Source organism: Bos taurus, chromosome 18, assembly GCF_002263795.3.
Source record: "Bos taurus isolate L1 Dominette 01449 registration number 42190680 breed Hereford chromosome 18, ARS-UCD2.0, whole genome shotgun sequence".
Classification (NCBI taxonomy): Eukaryota; Metazoa; Chordata; class Mammalia; order Artiodactyla; family Bovidae; genus Bos; species Bos taurus.
The window spans coordinates 65592272-65614053 of NC_037345.1; the positions used below are offsets into that span (position 1 = coordinate 65592272).

Consider the following 21782-nt stretch of genomic DNA (forward strand, 5'->3'; position numbering starts at 1 on the left):
TCAGAGAGGTCCCTGGACCCATTTTAACATTGTAAAGAGTAATCTCACAACTGTATATCCATGTATCTATTTCATTTTTGTTGGTTTCACTTATGTTTGTGGCTTATTTTTTTAAATCCCCTAAATATAAGAGGGAATGGCAACCCACTCCAGTATTCTTGCCTAGGAAATCCCATGGACATAGTCTGAGCCTGGTGGGCTACAGTCCGTGGGATTGCAAAGAGTCAGACGCGACTTAGCGACTGAGCACACAAACACAGGAGACCCAGGTTCAATCCTTGTTTGGAAGATCCCCTCAAGAAGGAAACGGCAACCTACTTCAGTATTCTTGCCTGGAGAGTTCCATGGACAGAGGAGCCTGGCAGACCACAGTCCATGGGGCAGCAAAGAGTCAGACACGACTGAGAAACTAACACAAACCAAAACGCCACACCTGTGTCACATATGACCCAGGGGCTCCTTCTAACAGAAGTCCATTCTTCCTGCTTTTCAACAGAGAGATATCAACATATTGCTGAGTATGTTTTCGATACAACCAGCAGTGGGACTGTTGCGGGTCCACAAGGCCATTCCCACATGAGGAAGCTTTCTAGAGGAACTCATGAGACTCAGCATACAGTTGCACTCATGGCTGAGATTTACGGCAGTGGTGTTACAGGGATGCAGGCAGTTGGATCATAAGGGAAAAGGCAGGCGAAGTCTGGGTGAATCCGTGTGCAGCTCTCAACATTGTGCTTCCCATGAAGGGTCATACAAAGCACAGCAGGCACCAGGTAAGCAGACACCTGCCCAGCAAGTACCACAATCCAGACCCCCAGGAGGCCAGCAGATGCTCAGTGTGAATGAAATGGTTTCCGCAGTCTAGGCACAGTACTGCTGCTGCTGCTGCTGCTAAGTCACTTCAGTCGTGTCCAACTCTATGCGACGCCATAGACACGCAGCCCACCAGGCTCCTCTGTCCATGGGATTCTCCAAGCAAGAACACTGGAGTGGGTTGTCATTTCCTTCTCCAATGCATGAAAGTGAAAAGTCAAAGTGAAGTCACTCAGTCGTGTCCGACTCCTAGCGACCCCATGGACTGCAGCCTACCAGGCTCCTCCGTCCATGGGATTTTCCAGGCAAGAGTACTGGAGTGGGGTGCCATTGCCTTCTCCTAGGCACAGTACAGACAACACTAAAGGCCAAGTTCCCAGATGCCAGCTAGAGATCAGGCTGGCACATGTGCTGCATGTGTGCTGAGTCTCTCAACCATGTCTGACTCTGAGACCCCATGGACTGAAGCCCACCAGGCTTCTCTGTCCACAGGATTCTCTAGGCAAGAACACTGGAGTGGGTTGCCGTGCCCTCCTCCAAGGGATCTTCCCAACCCAGGGATTGAACCCACATCTCTTACATCTCCTGCGTTGGAGGGTGGGTTCTTTATCACTGGCACTACCTGGGAAGCTCAGGCTTGCACACAGGATCTCCTAAAACTTGCAGCCTCAGGCCTGCTGTGTCAATCCATTTTTCTCAAGCTGTTCTGTCTCTTTAAACATGAATACAGCTAGCAGTATTTATAGTATCTGTTCCACTAAACTGTTTAAACTGCAGTTCTGGGGGCTTCCCTGGTGGACCAGTTAAGAATCCACCTTGCAATGCAGGAGACACGCGTTCCATCCCTGACCCAGGAATATCCCACATGCTGCAGGGTAGCTAAGCCCATGCACCCTAGAGCCATGCTCCTCAACAGGAGAAACTACCGCAGTGAGAACCCCCTGGACCACAACTAGAGAGTATGCCCCACTTGCCTCAACTAGAGAAAAACTCGCAAACAGCACTGATGACCCAGTGCAACCAAAAATAAACTGCAGCTCTGAAGCTTGTTTTAGAAAAGGCAGAGGAACCAGAGATAAATTGCCAACATCCGATGGATCATTGAAAAAGCAAGAGAGTTCCAGAAAAACATCTATTTCTGCTTTATTGACTATGCCAAAGCCTTTGACTGTGTGGATCACCACAAACTGTGGAAAATTCTGAAAGAGATGGGAATACCAGACCACCTGACCTGCCTCTTGAGAAATCTGCATGCAGGTCAGGAAGCAACAGTTAGAATTGGGTATGGAACAACAGACTGGTTCCAAATAGGAAAAGGAATACATCAAGGCTGTATATTGTCACCCTGCTTATTTCACTTATATGCAGAGTACATCATGAGAAACGCTGGGCTGGAGGAAGCACAAACTGGAATCAAGGTTGCCAGGAGAAATATCAACAACCTCAGATATGCAGATGACACCACCCTTATGGCAGAAAGTGAAGAACTAAAGAGCCTCTTGATGAAAGTGAAAGAAGACAGTGAAAAACCTGGCTTAAAACTCAACATTAAAAAACTAAGATCATGGCATCTGGTCTCATCACTTCGTGGAAAATAGATGGGGAAACTATTTTGGGGGGCTTCAAAATCACAGAAAGCTGAGCACCAAGGAATTGATGCTTTTGAACTGTGGTGTTGGAGAAGACTCTTGAGAGTCCCTTGGACTGCAAGGAGATCCAACCAGTCCATCCTAAAGGAGATCAGTCCTGAATATTCATTGGAAAGATTGATATTGAAGCTGAAACTCCAATAGTTTGGCCACCTGATGTGAAGAACTGACTCATTTGAAAAGACCCTGATGCAGGGAAAGATTGAAGGCAGGAGGAGAAGGGGCAACAGAGGATGAGATGGTTGGATGGCATCACCGACTCAATGGACATGAGTTTGAGTAAACTCTGGGAGTTGGTGATGGACAGGGAGGCCTGGTGTGCTGCAGTCCATGGGGTCGCAAAGAGTCGGACACGACTGAGTGACTGAGCTGAACGGAACTGTCTACACAGGTGGATGTAGCATGTGGTTCATACAATTCCCGCTTGAGATTGGTTTCCAGGAACAGATCGGACCCCGGCCGACATTCCTCAGCAGTGACTCCATCACATAGATGTAAATCTCATTTGCGCTGCTCCAGGCTTAGCAGTGGTTTTTCCTCCTATAGACACCCTGAATATAAAATGCAAATATGTGTGTTAACACTAAGCATTCTGAATGATGTCCAGGTTGAGTTTATCAGCAGAACTCTTGGGTGCCGCCGCATCGTGATATTTCCCCTTCATCTCTGGAGGAGAAATGAAGCTTCTCTCATAACACCGAGCCATGCCCTATTCTGTTCTCAGACATAGGACATGTGGAAAAAGCCCTCTAGCTGGAGGTGGGGGAGATGTAGATAACTCAAGGGTGGCTTCTGTGTCTCCTGCACATGTGGAAACCCTCCTCATAATGCTGGGCTCAGAGTCAGTGAGGAGGGACCACCTTGTGCTCACTGCACACTGAGGCCCCCATCCAGCCATCCCCTCTGGAAAATGGCCTCTTCATCCATCCACACTGGAGGATTCTCCATCTGGCCACCTCTCAGCAGGAGCCTTTACCTGGCAGCGTGGGGGATCCCAGTCACCACCACACCTCATGTATCACACACATACACCCCGTAGCAGTACTACATGTCAACTGCTCTGTGCCAGGAGCAAGTATTATATATCAAGCACTGACTTTGTGCTAGGCTAATGTTAAGTACTTTGTATGTATCATTAATTTATTTAACCCTCATCACAATCCTTTGAGGTAGCTAACATTACAATTGAGGTATCTGAGGCTCAGAGAGGTGCAAAAACCTGCTTAAGGTCACCCAGGTAGCAAGGTAGGAAACTGCTTTTTATTTTTGCAAATCTCTTTAATGTTTGGCCTGACTGAAGGCAACTGGATTTCCATAATGATTTATGCCTTTGTGAATTGCAGAACTCTCAGCAAGTAAGAACTCAGTCCAGGAAATTCCCTGGCAGTCCAGTGGTAGGACTCCATGCTCTCCCTGCCAAGGGCCCAGGTTTGATCCCTAACGGGGAACTAAAAATCCCACAAGCCTCCCAGTGCCGAGGGGTGTGGGGAGAGAGAACTCAGTCCAAATGCTTGTATTAAGAGACAACCAAAGTCTACCATGACTTCTAGCGGCATAACGTTATATTGCTAGGAAGATCCCAACCTCTCCTTATTATGTCTTCTTGAGAAATTCTGCTAGGAGAATTTACAGTTTTTTTCCAGCCATCACCTGAGAATAGTCTCCTGACTTCCCTTTCTTAGCATGCTTGTATGCTCAGTCATATCCGACTCTGCGACCCTATGGACTGAAGCCCATCAGTCTCCTCTGTCCATGGGATTTCCCAGGCAAGAATACTGGAGTGGTTTGCCATTTCCTACTCCAGGGCATCTTCCTGACCCAAGGGTCAAACTCATGTCTCCTGCGCTGGCAGGCAGATTCTTTACCATTGAGTCACCTTAGAGCACTGACAAAAAAGGGCTTGCAGTTTTGAACCTTTCTCTGCCCCTTTGAAATGCATTTGTATCTCCTTTAACTCTGAAGTGTCTTTCTCAAGGACCTGAAGGCCACTCCTTAGAAATGCAACCACCAGGAAGGACGGGGCCTCTGTCTCCAGTCTCCAGGAGGACAGAATCCTAACTTCAAGAATGCCCAGCATCTGATGCAGCTGACCTAATCACATTTACACTGAACAACCCTTTATAATTTTTCATGTGAGCCCCTACACTCCCCCTTCTGATTCCCTCATTCTCCCTTTCAACTGCCCAGTCTCGGCTTCCCTGGTAGCTCAGTGGTAAAGAGTCCACCTGCCAAAGAAGGAAACACGTGTTCAGTCCCTGGCCCAGGAAGATCCTCTATGCTGTGGGGTAACTAAGCCCCCATCACAACTACTGAACCTGAGGTCTAGAGCCCAGAGGCTGCAACTCCTGAAGCCCTCACGCCTGTAGCCTGTGCTCTGGAAGAAGAGAAGCTACGGCAATGAGGACCTTGCTCACCCAACAAAGAGCAGCCCCTGCCCACCGCAACTAGAGAAAAGACCTCACAGCAAGGAAGACTCAGCACAGCCATAAATAAAATTATTTTTTTAAAGAAAGCCCAATCACCTCTGTACACATTCAAATGGAGCTCAGTTATTGCCTCTTCTGTCAGCAGTTACTAAATAAAGTCTGTTTTCACCAAGTTAACCAGTATCCAGCTTTGTCTGACACCTTCAGTCTGTCCCAATATTGTTCATTCAGAAGCTTAAAAAAAAACCTCTACCATACATTTGTGAGAAATGGGAATGGGGGGAAGTATTATTATGAACTTAGCTTGGAACTCACTGACTCATAGAAAGGATCTCAGGAATCTCCCAGGTTGTCCCTAGTCCACACTTTGAGAACTACTTCAATAGACAAAACCCTATATTAAAATCAGGGCTTCTCTAGTGGCTCAGATGGTAAAGAATCTGCCTGTAATGCAAGAGGCCTGGGATTGATCCTTGGGTCAGGAAGATCCCCTGGAAATGAATGGTTACTCACTCTAGTATCCTTGTCTGGAGAATTCCATTGACAGAGGAACCTGGCAGGCTACCATCCCCAGGGGGGCAAAAAGTTGGACACCATTGAGAAACTAACACTTATAATCAAGAAGAAAACAAAACTACAAGTAATAGAAAAGAAACAGTCAAAGTAATAGGAAACAATGAAGACACGGTGCTGCCAAAAAAAAAAAAAAAAAAAAACACCTGTAGTAATTTTGTTTAAAATAGGAAAAAAAGTAGAGAAACTAGAATAATGAGGTCTCGTGTACCCACCACACCAATTCATGGCTGATTATGACTCGTCCCTCGCCTGCCTCTACAGAGCCTCTACCATGGCTTTGTAGTACTTTGAAGCAAATCCCAGCTTTTCATTTCATCTGTAATATTTCAGTATGTATTTCTAAAAGGATAAGTAATTTTATTTCTCAAAAATACTAAGAATAACCACATGACCCAGCAATTCTATTCCTTTTGGTATATAGCCTTAAAAAAAAAAAAAACTATTTAGAAAAGATAACATGCATGCCAATATTCATGGCATTATCTACAACTGCCAAGATATAGAAGCAATCTAAGTGTCCATCAACAGATGAATGGATGAAGAAGATACAGTACATATACACAATGGAATATTACTCAGCCATAAAAAAGAATGAAATAATGCCATTTGCAGCAACATGTATATGGACTTGGAGGGTATTATGCTAAGAGCGTTAAGTCAGACAGACATTCTGTATCATATCACTATTACGTAGAATCTAAAAAATAAGCTAGTCAATAAAACAAACAAAAAAAACAGACTCACAGACACAGAACAAACCAGTGGTTACCAGTGGGGAGAGGGAAGGAGGAGGGGCAATATAACTAGGGGATTTTTTTTTAAAAAGATTATCAGGAGAGTCTATGAAATCATGCATGTGAAACTTTTAAAAACTGTAAAGTGCTACAGAATTTAAAGAACTTACAAAAAAGGTTAATAAAGGACAAGGAATGTTTAAAAAAGAACCACAACATCATTTTCAACCAGAAAAAAATAACGCTTACCATAGTCGAATATTCAACCGCGTCCAAATATTCAACCGCGTCCAAATTTCCCTGGTGATCACTTTTTTTTTTTTTAAATTTTTCCAATCAGGATCCAAATAAGGTGCAGGCATTGCCACTGGTTGATAAATCTGTAAGTGTCTTGTTATTGCGGTTTTCCTCTTTAATCTCTTAATGTCTCTCTCCCTCTTTTTCTTCTCTTTTCTTGAACTTAACTTGTTGGAGAAACAGGGTCGTGTGTCTTACGAACGTTCCCTCTGAATTTTGAGGATGCGATTCTGTCCTTGGTACTTCCGGTACCCGGTGTCTAAATCTAGACAAGTCTGATCCGATTCAGGTTCCGCTTTTCGGCCAATGACCTTGGAGTGAGGGTGCCTTCTAGCGGGAGATATTTTAAAACCAGTTGTCCCTGTTTCCATGACATTAGGAGCAGATGATAGTCCTTGTCTAGAATTTTCAGTCCAATAAAGACTGAAAAATGGTGACATTCCAATTCTGCCATTAAAGGAAGAGGAATTTAAAAAACAAAACAAAACAAAACAAAAAAACCCAAAGTAATAGGAAAACATCATGCATCCAAGATTCAGCAGCACCAGGAGAAAAGTCAGTGACTATTCAGTCACCCAGTCATGTCCGACTCTGCAACCCCATGGATCGCAGCCCTGCAGTCTCCTCCATCCTCCACTATCTCCCAGCGTTTGCTCAAATTCATGTCCACTGAGTCGGTGATGCTGTCTAACCTTTCATCAGTCCGTGACTGTAGAGAAAGGGATACTGCCAGGAAATTTTGCTGGGTTCCTGACAGAGGCCAGATTTGGTCTCCTTGGAGGCTGCCTGATTTGTGGTTTCCACAGGCACCTGCTGTGGTGAAGGAAGATGCTTGACCACATGCTCCTCCTGGTACTGCAGACCTTGTGGGGTTGGGCCCCAGATAGGGTTGCAGGGGGGATGCCCAGTAAAGAGCAGAGGGGTCACTGGAGGAGCGGAGATTCAAGGGCAGAAAAGAGAGGAGCAGGAGAGAGTGTGGAAACTTCAGGCCCCTTGGAGGCCGGCTGCCCCATCCCCGCAGTGACCGTGACTGTTCACCCATTTGCCATGTTTGTGCTTTATTGTCTGTCTCTCCCCACTACACCAGCACCACTGTGAGGGCAGGCAAGTACCTCTGTTCTCTGCTTGCTATGCCTGGTTCCTAGCATACAGTAAATGGTCAAGTAAATATTCTTATTTGATTGCATCCCGGTGAACATCTGCTTTTTCCTTCTTTTCTAGTAATTTTTTAACAGACTCTAACAAACTCACAGACATGACCCATGGCAAGGGAAACACCCCCAATCGAGAAACAGAACAAGATCAGCTTTCAGATCTCGAGCGGTGCCCGCTCTGGGCAACGGCTCCTCAAAATGGTTCCAGTGACAAACGTTTAAACGTTAGTGTTATTCTGAAGCATAGAAATATTTTGAGCACAACGACAGTATACAATCCAGAAAGAAACTAGGAAAGCCCCAGGCCTCCTCCTCTGTGTTTCCGGCTAGGAAGAGCAGACCCCGGATTTCAAGGGCTGTGGCAATCCAGGTTGCCGACTGGCATTTGGAAGGGGGGCAGCGGGGCACAAACTGCATTTGAAAGAAGGGCCGCGGGGCGCAGATTGGCATTCGGAATGGGGGCCGCGGGGCGCAGATTGGCATTTGAAAGAGGGGCCACGGGGCGCAGACTGTATTTGGAGGAGGGGACCCGGGGCGCAGACTGGCATTTGGAGGCAGGGCTGCGAAGGCGAAGGCTGCGGAACGGCTGGACTGGGAGAAGGACTTCCCCCACGACGACGACCCGCAGCACTACAGCAATGGGCAGAGGAACCCCGCCCACTCAGGCCCGCGGATCTCTGCGGGGAGCGCCTGCGGTGCCTGGAGGCCGGAGGATGGAGGCTCCCATTGGCCTCAGGGCAACAGGGAGGAAGCTCCCATTGGCCCGAAGCCAACGGGCTCCCATTGGTTGAAGGCTCGACGAACGAAAGCTTTCATTGGCCGGGGCTGCGGCGTGCCGCACGGCCTTCTGGGATCTGTAGTTTCGGCGTCCCCAGCGCGGCCGCCATTGTCCAGCGGGCTGTGAGTCTTGAGGTTCTTGTGTCGGGGACGGCTCTCGTGTTCAGGGTCGCCTCGGGCACCAGTCCTCTACCTGTCAGCCTAGGATGGACCCCGAGGAGGAAGCGGCGGCACTGGCGATGGCTATGGGGCCGCCGGTAGAACGGCTCCAGGTACGGCAGAACAATAATAGCAACAATAACAACGATGGCAGCGGGCTTCGGGCCGGGTATTACCCCTTTAGCCCTCACAGCGCACGGTGGGCAGGGTCGGGCCTTATCCCCTGGACAGACGGGGAGACTGAAGCCCAGGTTGGGGTACGCTGACATGCCCAGCTGGTGAGGGGTGGCGTCTGGTTCGAACCCGGGCTTTCCCGTCCCCGAGTGCGCGTGCTCCGCGAGTCCTCCGGCCTTTCCGTTCAGGGAAAGGACTTGGGTTCGTTCCCGAGCATCAGGCTGGCCCCCCGCCCCGAAGGCCGTCCACCGTGAGGATGGGTCTTAGAAACTGTAGTAGAGATGCTTCAACGTGCGGAGTCAACCGACACCCACCCAGAGTCCCGCTCCCCGAAACCCCGGGCACCGCCTCCTGGGTAAGGACACACCGCGTTATTGGGGCGGGAGCGACTATTAGGGTCTGACCCCTGCCGGGCTGTCGGGGACTCAGTTCAGAGCAGTCTCCAAGGGCATCTGGGAAGGCGCCTGTTTGAAAGCTCCGGCCCTTCTAGACAAAGTGGCTGCTGCCCGTGTTCTCCATACCGTGCTGACTCCACGTGGCAGGAACCAAAAGAAATGTATATAATTCCTTAAGTTCCAGACTTTCTGTCCTTCTGTCCTTGCCTCCCGGCTTTTGCATTTATTTCAGATTTGGTATGCAAAGTGAGACTGTTGATAATCCTAGGTGTGCACAGTGTTCGGAGACTGTTGCAAATGTGTAGGAGATGCAACCTCGTTTTTGTTTGCTTTTGCTGTGGATCCCGGAGAAGGGGCAGGGAGTGAGCAGTGTCAAAGAGTATCAGAGCTGGGCCATAGTTAAAGCAGTAAAAACAGGTTTTCTTTGGGGACAGTTGCAATAGGGGGAAAGAGACTTCAGTATAGAACTGGGCTCAACTGTGAATACAACAAGCAAATGTGGGTATTTTTTATAGTGGGGGTAGAGGTAATTTTTGGTTGTTGTCTGACTGTGCGACCTCATGGACTGCAGCATGCCAGACTTCCCTGTCCTTCACTATCTCCCAGAGTTTGCTCAAACTCATGTCCATTGAGTTGGCGATGCCATCCAACTATCTCATCCTCTGTCATCCCCTTCTGCTCCTGCGTTCAATCTTTCACAGCATCAGGGTCTTTTCCAATGAGTTGGCTCTTCGCATCAGGTGGCCAAAGTATTGGGAGCTTCAGTATCAGTTCTTCCAATGAATATTCAGGGTTGGTTTCCTTTAGGATGACTGGTTAGGTTTCCTTGCAGTCCACGGGACTCTCAAGAGTCTTCTCCAGCACCGCAATTCGAAAGCATCAGTTCTTTGGCGCTCAGCCTTCTTTATGGTCCAGCTGTACATCCATACATGACATACACGACTGCATGTCTGTTCGCAATGCAGGAGATCCAGGTTCCATCTCTGGGTGGGGAAGATCCCCTGGAGAAGGAAATGGCAACCCACTCCAGTATTCTTGCCTGATCCAGGCAAGAGGAATTCTCAAGAGAATTCAAGAAAATTCCAGACAGAGGAGCCTGATGGGCTACAGTCCATGGGGTCACAAAGAATTGGACATGGCTGAGTGACTAATACTTTCACTTAACTATATGGACAAAGTGATGTCTCTGCTTTTTAATATGCTGTCTAGGTTTGTCATAGCTTTCCTTTGAGGGAGCAAGCATCTTTTAAAAATTTCATGGTTGCAGTTACCCTCTGCAGTGATTTTGGAGCCCAAGAAAATAAAGTCTGTCACCATTTCCATTGTTTACCCATCTGTTTGCCATGAAGTGGTGGGACCAGATGCCATGATCTTAGTTTTCCGAATGTTGAGTTTTAAGTCAGCTTTTTCACTCTCCTCTTTCACCCTCATCAAGAGACTCCTTAGTTCCCCTTTACTTTCTGCCATTAGAGTGGTGTCATCTGCATATCTTGCTAAACTGACCTAAAACAGGGTTCTTGCTGAATCAGGCCAAATGATGGGATGTTACTTGGAGGGCTGTGGGGGATGAGGACTTTGAAAAGATATCAAGAGTGATCAGATATGGAGGGTAGGATTCTTGGGACCAATGGGACCCAAGAAACCAATGGGACCAGAATTTCGGTAAAACTGAATGATGCAGAAATGGATGCAGAAGCCCAAAGGTCAAAGCTTATTTGGGAAGAGGTTTTGAGCCAGACTAAAGTTCGGTCAAGGAGAGAATCTGTCAGCAGTGAGAGGCTTGAGAGTGTGTTTGTTATCTGTTGCTGTGCAACAAATGATGAAAACATAGTGGCCTAAAACAACAATCAGTATTACCTCAGTTGCTGATGACAGGAGTCCTGTAATAACTGCTGGTGGTTCTGGCCTGGGTTCATGACAGTCAGGATGGCAGCCTGGACTGCTGTCACCTGAGACTTGACTGGGGCTGGAGGATCCACCTCCAGGATGGCTCATTCATGCGAGTTGTTAGGAGGCCTCTGTTCCTTCTGATGCGGGACTCTCTCTGGAGCCGTCTGGGCGTTCTTACATGGCGCCCAGCTTCCCACAAAGGGAATGATCCAAGAGAGGGCTCGGTGGAAGCCACAGTGTCTTGTGACCTGGGCTCAGAATTCACTCTCTGAATTATCGTATCAGTTACATAAGTCAGATCTGCTCAGTATAGGAGGAGGCTACACAGGGGCTGGGGATCACTGGGGTCCATCTTGGAGGCCTGCCACCACAGGAGGCGAGGGTCGGAAGCAGGGGGCTTTGAGGTCCAGTGTGTTAGCATCCTTTGGCTGCCATGACAGATTATTACAAACGTGATGGTTTGAAATATATATTAATATGTTGATTCTTAGGGTTCCAGAGGTCAGGAGTCTGAAATCACTTTCCCTGAACTGAGATCAGGCGTGGGCAGCTGCACCTTTCTTGTCAAGGCTCTCCGCTGGTCTCTCGTTGCCTTTTTCAGCTATTAGAGCCATAGACCTTGCATTTTTTGGCTCATGGGCCTTTGTCCACTTTCATTTTGCTTTAGTGGTCACATTATCTTCTGCCTCCTGTAGTTCAGTCTCCCAATACCTTCCCTTCAGAAGGACATTTGTGATTGAATTTAAGGACCACCTGGATATTCCAGGATAATCTCCCTATTTTTAAAACCCATTAAAGGTTTAAAATGGGTTTAAAACCCATTAAGGGACACGATTAACACATCCACAGAGTCCCTTTTGCCATTTATGATAATATTCACAGGTTCCAAGAACTAGGACCTGAATATCTTTAGGGGCCATTTTTCAGCTACCCATAGCCAGGCTAAAGGGGGTCATCCTTTATCGAAAGGAAGGAGCTATTTGAATGCTTTAAGCGGGAGTGGCATGGGTTTGAAAAATGCATTCAGGCATTGCCGAGTGGGAGTAAGAGACACTGAGAGCTAGCTAACGCCCAGGGTGGAGTCCAGTGACTGGGTGCTGGCCTGCTCAGCTCGGGGAGGATGTATGGAGGGAGCAGGTCTGACAAAACCCATCCCGCTGGGCCCACAGTGCAGAGCAGGAGACCAGGAGGAGGGCTGCGGGGGTCTGCGGTGAAGCAGCGGGGAGGCTCAAAGACAGCGAGGAGCGGGCTTCTGCTGGGATGCCAGGAGGAGACATGCGGGACTCCTGTGATGCCGCTGAGAGGTCTGTGGCCTAGACAGCCCGCAGCGGGCCCAGCACTGTCACTGGCGCCGCGTGCAGAGCAGGTAATGGCGGCCGGAGGCACAGCGACCGTGTTTTCAGGGCTGGAGGACCGTCAGAGTGAGAGGTGAGGATTCGGGGACAGGAGCAGAGACCTTGGTCCCAACCAAAGGGTTCTGTAAATTTGCTGCATAATTTTTGGTCGAACCACATGCCACCTGTACTGTAATTTCTTAAATATTTAAAAATGTAATTGTGTTTTTCTTAAAGGAAATACCACTTGAAAATTGAAGTCTTTTGTATGTGATTTTGACTTGCATTTCCCTGGTGGCGAATGACCTTGAGCATCTTTTCAGGTGCTTATTAGCTGATTGTTTCTTTTCTTTTTTTTTTTTTTTTGTTTATTTTCTTTTATATCTTCTTGAAGAAATACCTATTTAGAGTCTTTGCTTATTTATTGGATTGTCTTCATTATTGAGTCTTTTTTTTTTTTTTTTCATTGTTGAGTCTTAAGAGTTCTCTATATCTTCGGAATACAAGTCACTTATGAGAGAGATGATCTGCAATCATCACATCCCATCATACGAGTATCTTTTCACTTTCCTGTTAATGTCCCTTAGAAACAAAAAAGGTTTTAATTTTTATGAAGTCCAGTTTACTTATTTTTTTTACTTTATTGCTTGTTCTTTTGCTGTTATAGCTAAGAATCCTTTGTCAGATACAGTTATAAAAATTTAGCCATATGTTTTCTTCTAAGAGGTTAATAGTTTTAACTCTTATATTTATGCTTTTGATCCATTTGAGTTAAATTTTATATATGGCGTGAGATAGGAGACTTAACTTTATTCTTTTACATGGAACTACAAGTTTTTCCCTCATAAAATGTGGCCTAATTTTCGGTTTCTCACCAGAGACTGGGCATTCTGACCACGTGAGGCCTGTATTTTGCCACAGTCAATTGGTTCTGAGTCCGAGCTGCCGCTTCAGACAGGGCACATGTTACCATCACTTCCTGTGCCACCTCTCATAAGTTAAGTACCCTTACAGGCCCTTACATGAACCCACTTCAGTCACTTGTGAGCCTGCCCAGTCTCTGAAGGCCAGTGAATTTCTAACTCCAACTGCACACCCCTCTTTTCGGGGAGGAGGATAAGCCTTGCTTTGACTCTGAGGATTTTTTAGTGTGTCAGTTAGCCGTTGTTGCATAACAGACTATCCCAAAATTTGGGGGCTTAGACACAACAGTCACTATTTCTTTAGCCCACAAATCTGCAAGTCAGCAGTTTAGACTGGTCTCTGTCAGCACCTGCGCCTGTCCAAGGTTGGTTGTGGGTTGGTTGGCTTTGCTCTTGCCCGGATGCCTTCTTGCATCCTGGCCGACAGCCCACCCCAGGCGGGAGCCCAGCAGGGCCCAGGAAACCTGACTCGCGTTGCTCGGGACGCACTCCCTGGCCACTGGCCTGCTTGTCTTCACCTTTCCCACCCCTCCTCCTAATCCTGAAGACACCGATAGGGACAGTCCGGGTGATGCAGCATGTGTGATGTTTCAGGAGCCGGTGACTTTCCGGGACGTGGCTGTGGACTTCACCCAGGAGGAGTGGGGGCAGCTGGGCCCGGCCCAGAGGACCCTGTACCGAGACGTGATGCTGGAGACCTTTGGGCACCTGCTCTCTGTGGGTGAGGCCGCTTCCCCTGCTGCTGACCAGATTCCTGCGCTGACTTACTCTTCATGGGTTATGGGTTGCCGAGCTTCTCGTGTGATGACTTGACCTTGGGCTGGAGATCACGGAGCTTGATTTTGCACTCCTGCGGGACACGTGGGTTATAGACTCTGCCCTTGTGTGTCCGGATGCAGAACCTTATGAGGCACCCTGGCCCCTGAGGGTCAGGAGTCTCAGTCTGGAGCCTGGACTGGTTCTCATCTTCTCCAGAGCAGACCCACACCACCTTTGTCTTTCTCTGTTTCCAGGGCCTGAGCTTCCCAAACCAGACGTCATCTCCCAGCTGGAGCAAGGGGCTGAGCTGTGGGTGGCGGAGAGAGGACTTCCCCAGGGCTGCCGTCCAGGTGAGAGCCCACCGAGTGGGAGCCCTGATAGGAGCAGCTGTGCCCCTTGGAAGGGGTGATGTGTTGGGGTCCCCAGAGGAAAGTCAGCAAAGGGAAGAGGCCAGTCAGGGGGGCCAGAGCCCCCCCTGGACCCCCTCAGTCCCCCGGCAGTGCGCTGTGACAGTTCGTGAGAGGTGTTGGCTACTAGGCAGGCTCATGTAGGCTCTGGGCCAGGGGCTGATTGGGGGCTGGTCTTGCAGGCATCCTCCACCTGGCACAGACCAAGACCCAAGCTCCCAGGAGAAAGCAGGTGTTTGCCCTAAGCCACAGTGAGTCTCTCTTCCCAGTTTGGTTCAGGGCAGTGCCCCCAAATCCAAGTTCCCCGACTCCCCGACCAAGCCAGAGGCCGGCCTCAAGGGACAAGCTCAAGGGACAGGCCTCAAGGCCTCAAGCTGTCCTTCTGGGACAGCTGCCTCGGCCGCCCTGGAGCCCTTTCTCCACAGGGGCTTGGGCCCCGTCCTTCACCCCCTGCCTGCAGTGCTCCCAGTGCTCTGGGGTCCCCTCACTCATGCCCCCCTTTCTCTGAGCTCAGAGATACTGGCTCTGCTCGAGCGGCCAGAGTCCAGCACTTCCTCTTTTCCCAGCAGCGTGTGGTGTGTCTGTCCCATGGGATAATTTCTGAGTGTGAACCTGCCCTTCACCTCCATTTCATTCTTGCACGTCCGCAGTCTGTGCACTTGTGCCGTACGCGCTTCTGTTCTCGTGGGAGCCGTGAGTACCTGACGGCTGGCCCAGCGCCGTCAGCATGGGAGCGGCAGGCCCCTCACGAAGCAGAGCTGGGGGGATCGTGCCGGTGCTGGCTCAGCATTCCCGCGCCGCCAAGGCTGGTGGTCCCAATTCTTCTGGCCTTTCTCCGGGCTGGGTGCGGCTGCAGCAGCTTTGGACGCCACATCCGTGCTCCATGCAAGGGCTGAGGGAGCTGGGAAGAGTGGCACCAGTCATATTTGTCCCCTTTCTCCAGCTCCAGATGTTGTTGAGGAGGGGGACGCCCCAGCTGCTCGAAGGCTGGGGTGGGGATAGATTGTCATCAGTCCCTGGGCCGATGTGTTGGTACCCTGACTACATTTTGAAGGAAGTGGGCTCTGGCCATGGGAAACGTAAGCAGCTAGACCCACAGTCCGCTCCCCCTCTGACACCATCCGCAGGGAGTCCGTGGTCCCTCCACACACGGTGTGGCCCCCCACCTGGGACGGGACTGCCAAGTACGCTGTCTCCTCTGGGTGTGGAGCCTGTGTATTTTCAGCCCCAGACAGTAGCCTTCCTTTCCCCAGTCTCTGAGGTAACTCTCATCCACCTGGCCAGCTCCCTTCTGGCTGCCCAGTCCCAAGCTTGCCATAAAATTGACCCATCTGAAGTGTACGGTTCTCTGGTTTTGAGCATGTTCACGGATTGTACATCCATCACCACTGTGTAGTTCCAGAACGTTGCAGCTCCCCAGAAATCATCCACTAGAGGTACTCTGGTTTGTTTCTACCCATAGAACACTCTTGATGCCAAATATGTGGGTTTTTTCCACATCAACAACTGATTGCCCAACTCTTGAGGCACTAGATGGGTGTCGCAACAGTTCAGTCCAATTCTGACCCGCCCTGCCTGGAGTTGGTGCAGACCTCACAGCTTAGGAACGCAGTCCTATTAGACTGGCCCCTCTTCAGACATGGGTCACAAGTCGGCCTCCCATCCTTCGGACTGACTGGCTGTAAACCAGGGCTTCCCACGCGCCCCCCCTTAGGTTCAGTAGTGTGCTGTAACAGCTCACAGAACTCAGGAAATCACTGCTTACATTTATTGTGTTTTATAAATGCTAGTATAAAGGATATAAATGAACAGGCAAGTGTCAGGGGAGAGGGGCTGAAGCATCCCATCTTGAAGCTGTTGAGGGCCCATCAAGAGTCGCCTCTCAGCATGAACTCATGGTTGAGGGGAATTTATTACAATTAACAAAAGACAGTCCTAACCCCTCTCACTAAGGAAATTGCAAGGGTTTTAGGAGCTGTGTGCTGGGGCCCAGGGATGAAGACCACATACATATTTCTCATTAAATGACAGTAGTCGCTCATCACCTCATCCCACCCAGCCCCTGGCAGTCACTAATCCACTTTCTATCAGGGAATTTGCATATTCTGGATATTCCATTTAAATGGAATCTTATAACATGGCCTTTGGTGTCTAGCTTTTATTTTTTCTTGAAATGTAGTTGATGTATAACATCTTATATAAATACAGGTATACAGTGTAGTGATTCACAGTTTTTAAAGGCTCTGCTCCTCTCACAGCTATAAAATATTGGGTGAATACCCTCTGTCGTACAGAATGTCCTTGTAACTTACTTTAGTACGTGATAGTTTGTGTATGTCTGGCTTCTTCCAAGGAGCATCAGGCTTTCAAGGTTCAGTCATGCTGTGCTTTGTCTCCGTAGTTCGTTCCTTCCATCACTGAATCACATTCCATTGTGTGGATGGACCACATTTGGTTGGTGGACCACATTGGGTTGTTTCTACTTGGTTCTACTGGATAGCGCTACTGTGAACGTTCCTGTACAAGCTTTTGTGAGGGCTGACTGGTGTTTTAGAAGACCCGCTGGGTGCTGTGCATGGAGCCCAGTCTGGGGTCTGGAGGTGAGGAGACGCACCAGCTGCCTGGCCAGCCTGAGCCCCTCCAGTTCCTCTCCCCGGCCAGTGCTCCCGCACTGCCTCGGATCTGAGGCAGGTTTGAGAACCTGCTTCCTGTCAGCTCTGAGCTGCCTGTGGACATTCTGATGTGGTGAGGTGGGCCCTGAGTGCATGAACACAGAGTGTGCTATGGCCAGAATTGCAGCAGGTCAGGAGGTTCAAGCTGGGGGTGGGCAGGCCCGCTGGCCCCGAAGACGTCCACGTCCTAATCCCCTAGCCCAGCTGTTGGATTGCTGGGCCAGCCTGTGACCTCACAGCAGCCCTCTTGTGAGGGGGGCAGGATGAGGACGGGAGATGTCAGAGGGGAATTGCCCGATGCTCTGCTGCTGGCTCTGGAGGTGAGGGGAAGGGCCAAGGCCCGAGGGCGCCTCTGGAGGCTGGAGCGTCCAGGAAACCCCCCCCTGCAGCCTCCAGAAGCCGCCCTGCCTTCCCAGGAATAGGTATGTGCAGGGGCTGAGTGTGTGGTCAGTTGGTAGAGTGGTGCATCACTGTGCTGGGAGGAGGGAGCACTTTGCCTGCCTGAGGGGCAGTTCGGCCTCTGGAGGATCCAGGACCAGGGGCTGCTCCTCGCAAGGTGTCCCACAGGTGAGAGGGCACCTCCACATGGGATCTGACCTGTCACACCTGGGTTTGAAACAGCTCCTCGTCCCCCCGAGCCTGCTCCTTCTGTGCTGTGTGTCTGCCTCCCCAGCAGGGCTTTCTGTCCTTCGGAGTCACTGCTTTATCCCCAGCACCTCAGGCCAGACAGTATTTTAGGCTTTGTGGGCAGTGTTCAATCTCTGTATTTGTTTTCTATCATCACTGTAGCAGATTACCACAAACACAGAGGTTTAAGGCAACGTGTTACTTCTCGGTTCTGTCCGACCCAACTGGTTCATTGCCGCGGCCCCCACAAGGCCAAAGGCAGGGTACCGGTGGGCGGGCAGTGGAGGCGGCAGACTTCCTGGGAGGCGCAGAAAGGCTGTGCCTCCATGCGGGCAGGCTGTTGGCAGAGTCCAGTTCCACGTGGTCCTTGGACAGAAGTCCTCGTGTCCTTGCAGGCTGACAGCTGGCTCAGCTTCCCTGGCTCAGGCCCCCTGCCCAGCCTGTCCCTTCTACCTCCTCCTCCTGTTTGTAAAGCTTGAGGGGATTGCTCATCGCCCAGCTAACCCAGCATCATCTCCCAGTGCTAAGGTTTTTAAAGCCAGCTGATGAGTGGACTACGTGTCACCTGCAAAATCGCCTGCCAGCAGACCCTCTGTGACTGACAAGAGAGACCTGACCGCTTCAGAGTCCGCCCGTTAGCGTGGTTAGCTTGGGGGTTGTCTTTGGCCAGCTCCTGATCTAGGCCAGTATCTGGCCCATGGCGGGTGCTCAAAAAGTTTTTGTTGAAAGAATGAGTGAGGGAAGCTTTGTTTGCAGACAGAGCATTGCGGTCAACGTGAGCAGAACTGGGAGGTTGGACACCGACCTAGGGTGTGTCCATCAGCCCCTCACAGCTCTTTGGTTTTCTTTCAGGCCAGGAAGCTGCACTGGAGGGTCAACCACCAGCCCGGGAGCAGGGCCTTCCTGAGGAGAAGGGGCAGGAAGGCTTCCTGGGGGAGGCGCTGTGTCCCACTTCGTCGGGGGAAGACTGGGAACGGGCGGGCTGGGTCAGGGGGCCCGAGCAGGACCAGGGGCATTGGCAGCTCAAGGAAGTCCCGGTTCAGGACGGAAGTCTCAGACTTGGGGAGAGCCTCGGTCGGCTCCCAGAGGTCTCCCGGGTGGAGCGTGCGTGTGTGCCGGAATCTCGGGGTCCGAGCTCGGAGCGGAGCCCTGACGCCGCACGTGAGGAGACGGGCTCCCCGGGACCGCAGCCGCGCAGCCGCCACGACCGCGGCGAGGCTTCCACTGTGGCGCGTCCCGTTCCGGAGGCGGAGCTGGCGCGCGGCCAGGCGCCCGACAAGCCCTACAAGTGCGCGGACTGCGGGAAGTCCTTCAACCACAACGCGCACCTCACGGTGCACCGGCGCATCCATACAGGCGAGCGGCCCTACGCGTGCAAGGAATGCGGCAAGGCCTTCAGCCAGAACTCGTCGCTGGTGCAGCACGAGCGCATCCACACGGGCCACAAGCCCTACAAATGCGCCGAATGCGGCAAGTCTTTCTGCCACAGCACGCACCTCACGGTGCACCGGCGCATCCACACGGGCGAGAAGCCCTACGCCTGCCAGGACTGCGGGCGCGCCTTCAACCAGAACTCGTCACTGGGCCGCCACCGGCGCACGCACACCGGCGAGAAGCCGTTCGCCTGCAGCGTGTGCGGCAAGGCCTTCTCGCGGACCACTTGCCTGTTCTTGCACCTGCGGACGCACACGGCTGAGCGGCCCTACGAGTGCAGCCGCTGCGGCAAGGGCTTCAGGCACAGCTCGTCGCTGGCACAGCACCAGCGCAAGCATGCGGGCGACGGGCCCTACGACTGCCGCCAGAGGTTGCTCTTCGCGCCCGCGCCCTCCTGGCCCGAGCCCCTGAGCCCGGGCGAGGGCCCGCCGCGCAGCGACAGGCCCTTCCGGTGCAGCCAGTGCGGCAAGGGTTTCACGCAGAGCTCGCACCTCATCCGCCACCAGATCACGCACACCCGAGAGCAGCCCCGGGGCCGGGGCCGCCGGCGCCCGCAGGTCCGCAGCCGCGGCGGGCACCTCGGGCGGCGCCCGCTCGGACCCCCGGAGGAGAGCCCCGGGGGCGGGACGAAGGCGGGGCCGCCCGCCGGCAGGGCACTGGCGCTGTTTGACCTCCACGAGATCATGCAGGAAAAGAACCCGGTGCGCGTTATTGGGGTGGAAGAGCCCGCCATGAGCACGTCCGTGCTGTTTGACATCAGGGAGTCCACGTAGGGAAGGAACGCGGCGGATGACAGGTACAGAAATGTGGTACGTCCACAAAGTGTATTTCTGGAAGGGGGCTGAGGGTAGAAACGCCCTCAGATTTCCTAAGGCGGTGGTGCTTGCAAACACCTGAGATCACTGATTCTCCTGAGTCTCAAACCCAGTCCTCGCAAATGAATTCAGAGGTAATGGAACCTACACACGTGTGTAATGTTGAGAAACCCATACATGTCCCCGTTTTGTAAAGGATAATTAAAGCAAAAGAAACGGTCAGTAGGTAACGTCGGCTGAGTTGCTGTCTTTCCCTGTGGTGGAGACCATCGTGCCTGGAGACTGGGGCGTTGCTTATGGCTTGCCATCTGGTGCATGGGGTGTGGTGTTACCCACAGAAACATGAGAGGCCTGTGTGGGTGTGATATCCCAAAGTGGTGACTAAGGCTTGGGAGAGGTTTGCACAAAACAAATGCAGCTGCGTTACTGGAAGGTTTTGTTTAAATTCTAAACATGCAGGAATTAATTTATATGTGGAGTCAACCCAAGTCGCAGTTGATATATTATAGAAAGGAGTTTCAGACATACATCCATGGCCGCTGGGATCCATTTCTGCACTTTAGAGTCATTAGAGCAGGCATGGCAGCCACACTCATGCCCAAATCAAGGGACAAAGGATTCCCCCGTGAAATTCCACAGCTTTCCCTGGGGGTGTCACAGCTCCAGTTAGAAACCATGGCCTTAGATTGGCAATGTTGCCTGTGATGGAGGGACTCACTCAGAGTGGCTTTGTTCCCCCAGGAGATACTTGGTGATGTTTGGACACATTTTGGTTGTCATGACTGGCGGAGGAGGGCGGTGGCATCCTCTGGAGGAAGTCGAGGATGCTGCTGAGCATCCTGCAAAACCCCATCACCAAAGAGCCACCTGGCCGTGAGGTGGAGAACCCTCGCCCAGCATAAGAGCCGGCTTTCCTGACTCTGGAAATTGGTTAATCAGGGCTGTGTTAACAGCCTTGTACATTTGATTTTAACAAATGCTATCTTGAGCATGTACACATTTTCTTTTAGTAATTCTTTCCCACTGTTTTGCAACATTTGTAGTTGGTGTGAGGGAAGAGAATCCACTTATTTTTCTGAGTAATTTTAGCATTTTATTTTGGACATTCCATGTGCTGATACATTTTCAAAATGGCACCCCTGTTGCCATAGGATTATTTTTACATCAGCACCAGAAATCTTGTCATTTTATCAATTTTTTAAAATATCTCTATAAAGCATGGACTTTATAAATATATATAAATATATATATATATAAAATCATGTTGGCACGTGATGACAAAAACCATTTTTATAGTCATTCTGAGCTATCATTTGCCTTTTTCACTAAGTTGATGTTTACACTGATGTTTGCACTGATAGTGCAAATCCAACACTGGGTAACACTGCCAGAGTCTCAGTGAGAATCAAGGAAGTTGCCCCGAGGTCGCTGTTCATATTTTTCCTTCCCTGGCACTGCAGTAAAGGGAGTGGGGTGGGGGGATGGTTTCACTTAAGAACGTCTGTGATGAAGCAGGAAAAATTATTAATTTCATTAAATCTCGAGTAAAACTATATTACCATCTAAGCAGAAATAACAGTAATTACTATGTCATCAAATATCTAGTGGATATTCCTGGTTTCCTTATAAATTTTGTTTTGTTTTCTGTTTGGTTTGTTCTAATCATGCTCTAAAGAAAAATCACACCGTGCATTTGCTTGACTTAGGTCTCTTTTAATCTATAGGTCTCCCCTCTTTTTCTTTTTTAGTCTTTTATATGTTGGGGGA

At 50.4% G+C, this 21782-nt stretch overlaps 1 protein-coding gene across 4 annotated transcripts; it reads left to right on the top strand.

The window, feature by feature from the left end:
• The first annotated feature begins 8522 nt into the window (after positions 1-8522).
• Positions 8523-20237, top strand: ZNF8 (zinc finger protein 8). Of its 4 annotated transcripts, XM_005219795.5 has the most exons (5): positions 8523-8698; positions 13896-14022; positions 14315-14410; positions 14650-14718; positions 18619-20237. In XM_005219795.5, exons 1-5 carry the CDS (start codon positions 8633-8635, stop codon positions 19971-19973), a joined length of 1713 nt encoding a protein of 570 aa, XP_005219852.2. In that variant the 5' UTR covers positions 8523-8632; the 3' UTR covers positions 19974-20237. The 4 variants fall into 4 exon arrangements, with proteins under 4 accessions (XP_005219852.2, XP_005219853.2, XP_024834285.1 ...); XM_005219796.5 differs by lacking the exon at positions 14650-14718; XM_024978517.2 differs by lacking the exons at positions 13896-14022; positions 14650-14718 and adding an exon at positions 15016-15160.
• Positions 20238-21782: the final 1545 nt, after the last annotated feature.